We start from the raw sequence: 9,297 nt of genomic DNA on the forward strand, positions 1-9,297 counted from the left end.
TCATCCTCATGGCTCTCCTCTGGACACACTCCAGCAGATCCATGTCCTTCTTATGCTGGGGACTCCAGAGCTGGATGCAGTACTCCAGGTGGGGTCTCACGAGAGTGGAGTAGAGCGGCAGAATCACCCCCCTTGACCTGCTGGCCACACTTCTTTTGATGCAGCCCAGGATACAGTTGGCCTTCTGGGCTGCAGTCGCACATTGTTGGCTCATGCTGAGCTTCTCGTCAGTCAGCACCCCCAGGTCCTTCTCCTCAGGGCCGCTCTCCAGCCATTCCCCACAGAGCCTGTATTTGTGCTTGGGATTGCCCCGACCCAGATGTAGGACCTTGCACTTGGCCTTGTTGAACTGCATGAGGTTGGCTTGGGCCCACGTCTCCAGCCTGTCCAGGTCCCTCTGGATGGCATCCCTCCCTCCAGTGTGTCTACCTCACCAAACAGCTTGGTGTCATTGGCTGAGGGTGCACTCAACCCTACTGTCAATGTCCACGACAAAGATGTTGAACAGAACAGCTTGCATTCTTTAAAAGTAGCAGTAACAGTCTGTCCAGAGTACAGCTTGAAAATTACAACTGTTAGATTGTTACAGTGAAGCATCTCAAGCCTTTTTTTTTCCTTGCTCAAGAGACTGATCCTTCAGTGTCTTTCATTCTTCTTTTGTGACCTTATAGATCTTTACTTTTATTCTCATCTTGCATCTTACTTTCCCTCTGTTTCTTTGTAGCATGTGGTAGGTTAGAAGATGTCGAACTCTACATTGGGTATCAAAGACAAAGGGACTGCAAAGAATTATTGTAGCTTTTAATATTCATAATATTGGAGCTTTTCTAGTAAATGTCTGATTGTTACAGTGAAATTTTTCTATTTTTATCACAGTATAACACTGGCATGTTTGCCTTGGTGCAAAATTGAGTCAACTTTTGCTCCCAGCTAAGGAAATCTCAGAGTAGATATATAGATTTATTTTATTTTTTTAATGATTCTTGATCTTTCACAATTATCTCCAGGTATTGTTGAAGAGTATCAGTTGCCATATTATGACATGGTGCCAAATGATCCGTCCTATGAGGACATGCGAGAAGTGGTGTGTGTCAAACGCCTACGCCCAGTAGTATCGAATAGATGGAATAGTGATGAAGTGAGTATGCTGAAAGGAAAAATTAGTTCAGTTTGTTCATTAATGCAGAAGGATATTTTAATTTAAAAAATACTAAAGCATTGTAAAATCAGGGCTACATTCAGACATCCTGATATTTCGAAAACCTCACAGTAACGATAGGAGAAAGACACATTTGAAATCAACTCAAAATACCATATTTTTATGTATCTTTTCAGTGATCTAATGGGAATATCCCCTTAAGCAGCATCCAAGTGTATGAATACTACTCTAACTGAGCTCTTCTTTTTTAGGTAGAGGAATATTTTTCAGAGTTTTGATTGGAGCTAAAAATTAATGAGTTTTTAATTGCTTTTATGAGTCTTAATGTATATAGCATATTGGTTTGTCGCTTAAAGTATTTCATGGAATATGAAGTGATTACATTGTGGTTTTAGATTTCTTTTTTCTTTTTTCATTTTTTACTGTATGTTCCACGGCAAGCTATAATGTAACTGAAATATTAAATCTAAATGTGTTTTTAAAGCGCCACAACTTGAACATATTAACTAAGACTATTTCACATAGCCAGCTACATATGCCATCCCCTTGCTTCCCCAAATTCTTGATTATTTTAGGAGTTCCCAGTTTTTTCCTTATTATGTTTTGAATGCTGGAAGAACTTTTGTCACATCTTCATTTTCAGTGAAAAAGTTCTCTACAGTTTTTCTGCCATATATATGGACATTTTTCTGCTTATTGCTACTATTTTTGTACCGCTATTCTTGAGTTGTAATGATAAGTTCTGGTAATACTTCTTTGTAAAACTAAAGAAACACTTCCGTTAGTTCCAGCTACTGTAATACTAGGCAGTGAAGGGGAGGAAACAGAAGGATTGGGACATGGCTGTCGGTTTGTTTTTTTTTTCTAGTTGATCTATTTGTAATAGTTCTCTATCATCAATTTTCCAGAAAATGTAGAAGTCGCACATTTGGACTTAAGAGTTCTATAATTTGGGCTTGACAGTGAACCAAAATTGGACACCTGTCAGGTCTGTCAGTTGTTACAATACTGTTCCTTTGTTTCTTATTTTGCAGTGTTTGAGAGCAATATTGAAGTTAATGTCTGAATGCTGGGCTCATAATCCTGCCTCTCGGCTCACTGCCTTGAGGATCAAGAAGACACTTGCCAAGATGGTGGAATCACAAGATGTAAAGATTTGACATAGTAAATTGACTTTGGAGAGCGAAGACTGGACTCCTAGATCTTTTCACTCAAAAATGGGTGAGACCTACGTGGAAAGAGGAAATAACTGAGTTTCAGTATATTTTCTCAGCACACTTCTACAGGCTGCTAATCAAATCTTTCAGTACTTCATAGACTGTGATACTGAGAGTCTCTACACACTACATCTTACATATACGGACAGCCTTGATAAAGTACACGTTTTGTTTTTGTTTGAGCTGCATTGAGACTTCAGTCGTACTTAGTGAGTCTCCAGTAAAACTCTGGGTACTGAATGGAATGTTCAGATTACAGTGCTTTCTGTGAAAGCCTAACAAGCTATATGGATTCAACAGAGATGGAGAATATAAGCTTTTTTTTTGCTTTCTACCTGATAAAACATAGTCAATCCATACCGAGTTTTTGTGAAACAGCCTGTAGGTTATGAATCTGTGATACTACTCAGTTTAACAGTTCCTTATGTGTTTATGCGTGTGCCAGGATTATTTTGCTGTCATTTGGAATGGATAAGAAACCAGTTAAATGAACAAAGTTTTACGGTCAGGGCTCCATGCATTTTGTGGCTCCACAATCAGAGATTTGCTACAGAATTTACTCCTTGCCATTAAGTTATCTTCCAGAATCTCCGTTTAAATTTTATTTCTGTTCTTGTTTTGGTCACAAGGAGAACTGCAAAAACGTGAACCATTAATACATTAAGGCATACCTACCTGAGTCTGTAAAGACCTTGAAATAATCTCTTTTAGAGGTATAGATTGCCTTGGTCATCTCACTTACAGTCTAGGCGGCTCCATAATTGGATGACTATGAAATTTGGCATATTTTTCGCAACCAGTGTTTTTGCTGTAGAATACCTAACATCTCAACAGAAAGACCATTGCTGGTGTGTTTTGCCTTTCTACTTTATTGGGACTCCCTGGTAGGTGTCTGTCATGCTCAGAACTTTTTTCCATACAGGAGGGAATCAGTCAGCTGTAGGAGCATGCTTTTTCATCACTTGACAAAACTAGGCAGAAGACAAGTTTTGAAAGGCTTGAGAAGAAGTCTAGTTTACAGACACGAAAGAGGGAAGGCAGGAGACCCAGGCCAGGCACTTGGAAGATTAGAGAATACGGTAAAGGTCAAGGACAGGAGAACTGAATATGTGAACTGTTGAAGATAAGATCCACAACATGCAGAAGATTTTGAGCTGGCTTGCCCTGATGTAAATGTAGGAGGCCACATCTGTGGGCTACTTCGTGGACAGTTACAAAATCTAATATTTGAGACAAGGTAAATCAGTGGGTGTTTTAAGTTTTAGATAGGCACATTTGGGAGGAATGGCGTTGAAAGATTCATGAAGATAAGTAAGTCAAGATAATGGCAAAATTTGGTCCTATTGTGCCAACTGTTTGGCATGCACAGGAAACTGTAGTTCCCTCCTTTTCTTCGCTGATCCAGACAAGTTGGTTAAAAACCAGAACCCCTCCATGAGGTTACTGTAAGGCAGAATTACTGATTTATAACTCCTTTGGCACTTCTACTTTGAAGTTAGAAAATAGTACCATAACTCAAGTTGAAGCTTCAAATGCGTGCAGTATTGGAACCATTGAACTTATTTGATAATTTAAGTGCCTATAACTTTGTACTGTAAATCTTGTTCTAGATAACTTTAAAAAGGGAAGTTATTTATATGGTGTGTTTTGTGCTTTAGTTAAAAAAAAAAAACCAAAACAAACACCTAGTCCTAAGTCCATGTTTATAATTAGATACATGCGCACACACACACATATGCCATAGTTGAGATTTGAAGAAAAAAGTTAGGAATAATATTAAAATTGATGAAAAAATGTTAAAATTTCAGATTGATTTATGCCAGATTTTTTGTTGTCTTAAAATATGTACATGGAGATTGTTTTGATAGGTGTTTAAATTTCCCTTGAAAATACAACTGATAGAAAACAATGTAATGCAAAACTAATGTAATTTGTGAACAATTACAACCTTCTAACATGTAATTTTTTTGTTCTAATTCTGTAGTTCGCATAATGTAAATGGTCAGGCAAAAGATTGCAGTATTTTTATTTTCTATTGTGATGTACAGACTTTATTTAACAGTTCTACATATTTTATAGAAAACTAGCTATTTCGAGGGACGTTTCTTTTTTTTTTTTAAAAAATAAAGTCATTACTTTTGTTCAGTAATGCCTTTAAGTATTAATATGTATTCTCGCTGAAAAGTTCATAGGTGTGTCAGCTATGATTTTAACTTATTTGAAAACAGCAAGAGATATATGATACTGTGCCACAATCCTCATAAGGGCTTTTTAAAAGAATATTTCTCCGTCCATTGCCAAGAAACATATGATGAGTTTGAAATTGTTACTCATGTCTTCGCACATAATTTTTGCACAGGTAGTTGGAAAATATTTGGTGTGAGCCAAAAAAAGTAAGCGTTAAGCTTTTTTGGTTTTCCTTCTCTAGGATTTTTATCAATAAGAAGGAAAAATGTTTATGTAGATACCCTGCTAGCTTAAACTTTCAGAGCATGGAGGTCTATTTAAATTAGCCCATTCCTATTTAGAATATTTTTTAATTTCTTTCAGAAGTTACCACAACATTATTAGCTGTAAACTCGTTTTGTGAATTCTTTAGTTAAGTTTTCCCAAGTCTTCAGGAAGCCATTGCTGGAAGTGTGAATTTCAATAGTTTTTAATTATTCACATAATTTCTCCTCCATTGTTTAGGCATTTGCAAGGCAATAGGATGGTGGGTTTTTGTAGACACCTTAAGACCTGAATTGGTTACGCATTCACTTTAACAGGGAAGATGTGAGCTGACTGCTGCAAAGATGATCTTTGAGAGATAAAAAAATCTTTTTGCCTTAAGTTTAACCTTAATTTTTCAGTACTTCAGTTGCTAGATTCATACTCAAACGTATCATGCATATGCAGTTGTCATAGTCCTGAACAGGAGCTGCCAGGTCTTTAGCATTCCTTGATTCCCTGATATTCCAAAAAATGTTATCGCTAAAGGACCTGGTTGCATAAAGCACTTGAGCACGCATCTACATTCCATGCAAAATTGTTCACTCTTTGGATCAGTATGTTTATACTGATATTTTAGCAATCACTTGGAAGAAAAGCTTTGCTTCAAGCTAGCCTAATAATTTTTATAAAATTAAGCATACTTAGTGCAGATTCTAAAGCTAAGTTGTTGCTTTATGCAAAACTGTGGAGTTCAGAAGCCTTTGCGGTCAGGGAGGGTAATAGGATTCTTCTGTCAGAGTGTGATTAATGTCATTTTGGTCAAAATTTTAAGCATTTGTCATCCAAAAAAATTACCGCCCAAAACTGGCAAATGTGTTTCCATTCCTTTTTTTTTTTTTTAAATACAAAAATCATAAGTGTGGAAAATATCTTGAGGAGTATTAAGACTGTGCCTTGGAAGTTCTTAAACACTCACATATGGAGGGGTTTTTTTTGTATTTATTTAACCTGCTCCATGTGATTTCAGTTAGGTGGAAAATATTTGAGTCACTTATGTAATTCTTACTGTTACAGCAACTGAAAGGAAAGTTTCTGTGTTCCTGCTTAACAAGTAAATTCCACAAGGAACGTGATAGTCCTACAGAAAAATTTAGGCTTACACTTTGAGTTTATTCTGAATTTTACTCAATATGTAATTTTTCCTGAGTTTTATTCAAGAAACTGACAGTTTTCCTGATATCCATCACTTTTCCCCGATTATTTTCTTAATTAGTCAATTCTGAGGTATTGAATAAAATATAAAATTAATATTTTAAGTTACCTCCATAGTAGTCTAGAATCAAATTTTAGATCTTGCTCTAAATGACCGTTTGAATGTGTTTATAAAACAAATCATTTGGATACATTTCATCTACTCTGTCTTCACAGACTGTCTTTTAACGGTCTAAAATTTTGAAAAGCAAAGATACTGAGTTCAAAAGCAGTCTTTGGCTGCTGCAGGTATTTTTAAAGGGAAGTTACGCGCTCATCTTCTGTCAGCTGTTAGAACGATTTAGCACTTCCTCATTCTTCTGTCAGTGCCTCTGAAGTCAAAAGTCTTTATCCTGTGCCCACAATCTTTATTCCAAATAGGGTGATGTCTAAAAACGGCTGGCAATGTTGCACAGTGCAGTGCTTTATGGAGCCATGGTGTATTAGCCTGGGTTGGTGTAGCAGAAGTGGAGTGCGCATTACTTCTGATTGTTGAACAAAACTCGTGTAACTGTTGCTTTGTAATATTTTACCTTTGAATGCAATTATAGAAGCCCACATCATGTAGTGACATCTGTGCTCTGACATGCCATGCCCAAAATGAAATGTACTATATTGTATACAAGAAGAATAATTAACATTGTAGTTAACCTAGAGAAGATGTAAATAAAATATGAAAGAAGAGTGGAACAAGACAAATGGTCACACTCTTGTGTGTGTTATATGCCAGAAGTGTAGAATACTCCTTTAAAAATGTAACACACTAATGTATTTTGTACAGCATCTGCTTTAGAAGGTGCCTTATTGAGTTTACCATGAATTGCTTGTTCTGTACACAGATTATGTCCAATGTATCATTTTTAAGTAAATAACCTTATTTTAGTACACATTAGTTATGTGTTTTGTTACTATAAGATTTTGCCTTAAAAATGTAATGACTTGGAAATCGTAATACTGGAACTAAATAATTCCCTACTTTTTAATACCTCGTTTATGGGTTGTCTTTTTCCCCCTCCAGTCCTTGAATAAGTTGTTAATGATCACTTTTATTATTCAATGGTGTTCAGAATTATTTGGTGCTCTGTAGAAGTTCAAGCTCTGTATTCCTTGGACTAAGTTTGGACACAACAGTAAAACCAATGTTTCCTTCTCCTGATTTTTATCCCTGTCTTATAGCAAAGCCAGAAGCAAGTCAAAATTGAGGAATTCTGTTATTTGAGCATATGCTAGTTTACTACATGTTGGTTTTATCCATACAAATTTGCCTCAAGTTCTTCAAGTAAAAAGATAAAAACAAAGGGATAGGGGATTCTGTAATTGGTATTTGTTCCGTCTGTATACAACATTCTTTTTGTGTGGTTTCCTTACTAAGAGATTTGAGCATGTGCTGCTGGTTACAAAATTATGCAGGTGCTTATGTATATGCTGATGTACAGCCTGCTAAGTTCACTCTGTTTTTCAAGTTTCAAGCAAATGAAGACTTTTCAAGTTTCAAGCAAAAGAAAATCAAGGGGATATCTCATCTGTGAGTACACAATTACATAAAATCTCAGAATTTGTTTTCTCATTGCAGAAATGTATTGGCTACTGCTCTGTAGAGTTCACTTTTAGTTTGCAAGCAAGAAGAAGTAAGATTAATTTCTCTTTTTGCCTTTGTTCAGGAATAATCTTAGCTTTAAAGATTTATTTTTTTTTTAGAGTAGCTAGAAAGTTTTGATATATTTTGATATCTGAGCATCATATAAACTGCTACCATGAATTACCATGTTACCATGAATTACCATGTGACCATTGAAATGAATTCTAAAGATAACTATAACACTTTTTTTTTTCTTTGAAGTCAAGTGTTAAATGCTTGCATTAGAGTTCGGGAAAGTACAGTGGAAGACTAGACCGTATGTAGTTTTTAAACCTTTCTTTCCTCGATACATCATACCAGGAAATGGTACTGCACAAGTTTTGATCTCCTTACGATTACCATTTTGGCAAAGTAAACTTTTTCTTGTGGTTGTGGTCATTGGGTAGTTTGTGAAATGTCCTCACTCATTACACTGATCGTGGTTAGGTTGAAAACTGAGATTTTTATATTAGCGTTACAGGAGAACATAATGAAAATAATGGAGATAACTGAAACTTTTTGCACCAGTCTATTTTGACGAGCACGTAATTTCCTCCCCCCCCATGTTGCTTCTTGAAATGACCACAGGATGGTGCTATAGCCTAAATATATGAAGATCCTTTTGAAAAACTTGGGAGGGTTTTGATAAATGAAAATAAATTCTACTGCCTGCTAATAATAAATATGAAAATGTTTGTGTATGATTATTTTTAACCTCTGTATAAAAATACGTTACCAATGAGCTTGCATCAGTATTTAAGAACTGAAGCAGCCATATCCAGTGATGTATCTAAAAACCCCACATGTGTATTTTGTGTGCAAGCCAAAAAGCATACTGAGTAGTTGGTGAATTGAATCACAAGCTTTTAAATAAATTGAAGAAGCATCACTGATTTCATAAAGGATCAGATTTAATTCCATTAATTTCGTTAATCCCTTCTGCAGCTTTATCTTTACCTCCACCCAAAATTCCACTTCAGTCTTTCTCACTGATGTTAATGTAGTAAGTCAATACCAGCTGTGACTCTGAGTCATGAGAGGACCGCTACTGTGGGTTGACCACCTCAGGAATCTGGTTCTTGAGGGGTAACCACCATGGACTTCAGGGACTGGTTTGATGTGGATATCTGAAATGGGTTCAGATGAGCCTGGTTGCAGAATTCAGGCACTGATGGATCTATAGAAAATAAAATTGTTGATATACAATGGGCGCTTGCATTTTGAGTAAAGTAAAGAGATCATCTTAGTAATGGGGGGAAAAAAAACATTCAGAGACTTTAATTTTGAAATGTAAAGCACTAGAAGAGACTAGCATTCATAAAGCAGTAGAAGTTTCAGTAACAAAATAATTACGCGAAGGCGTTAAGATGCACAGCTTTGCTAATTTGTTTATAAAGCTTAGTGGTTTGATCTGGGAATCCAGAAACCTGAGCTACCGGCAACGTTTTCTGGCAGTTACAGGATTTTTGGGAAGTCCTAAGAGAAGTTGGAAGTTTGGGGTTTTTTTGTAAGTATGAAGCTCAGGTTGATGGTATTTATATCTATATCTTGGAGTGAGCGTACATGTTTCTGTGCTTGTTGATGCTTGGCTGAAACTGCCTCCAGGCATTCTAGTCTGG

The 9,297-nt window shown here is 36.2% G+C and overlaps 1 protein-coding gene across 1 annotated transcript in view; it reads left to right on the top strand.

Moving 5' to 3' along the window:
* BMPR1A (bone morphogenetic protein receptor, type IA) overlaps positions 1-2,594 on the top strand; it is a 46,644-nt gene extending 44,050 nt beyond the window's left edge. The window contains exons 11-12 of the mRNA XM_009893031.1: positions 1,008-1,138; positions 2,194-2,594. Coding sequence (XP_009891333.1) covers positions 1,008-1,138; positions 2,194-2,319 — 257 coding nt within the window. The 3' untranslated portion in view covers positions 2,320-2,594. The remainder of the gene's footprint in view (positions 1-1,007; positions 1,139-2,193) is intronic.
* The last annotated feature ends 6,703 nt before the right edge of the window (positions 2,595-9,297 follow it).

The sequence above is a fragment of the Charadrius vociferus genome, unplaced genomic scaffold (assembly GCF_000708025.1).
Source record: "Charadrius vociferus isolate BGI_N301 unplaced genomic scaffold, ASM70802v2 scaffold429, whole genome shotgun sequence".
NCBI lineage: Eukaryota > Metazoa > Chordata > Aves > Charadriiformes > Charadriidae > Charadrius > Charadrius vociferus.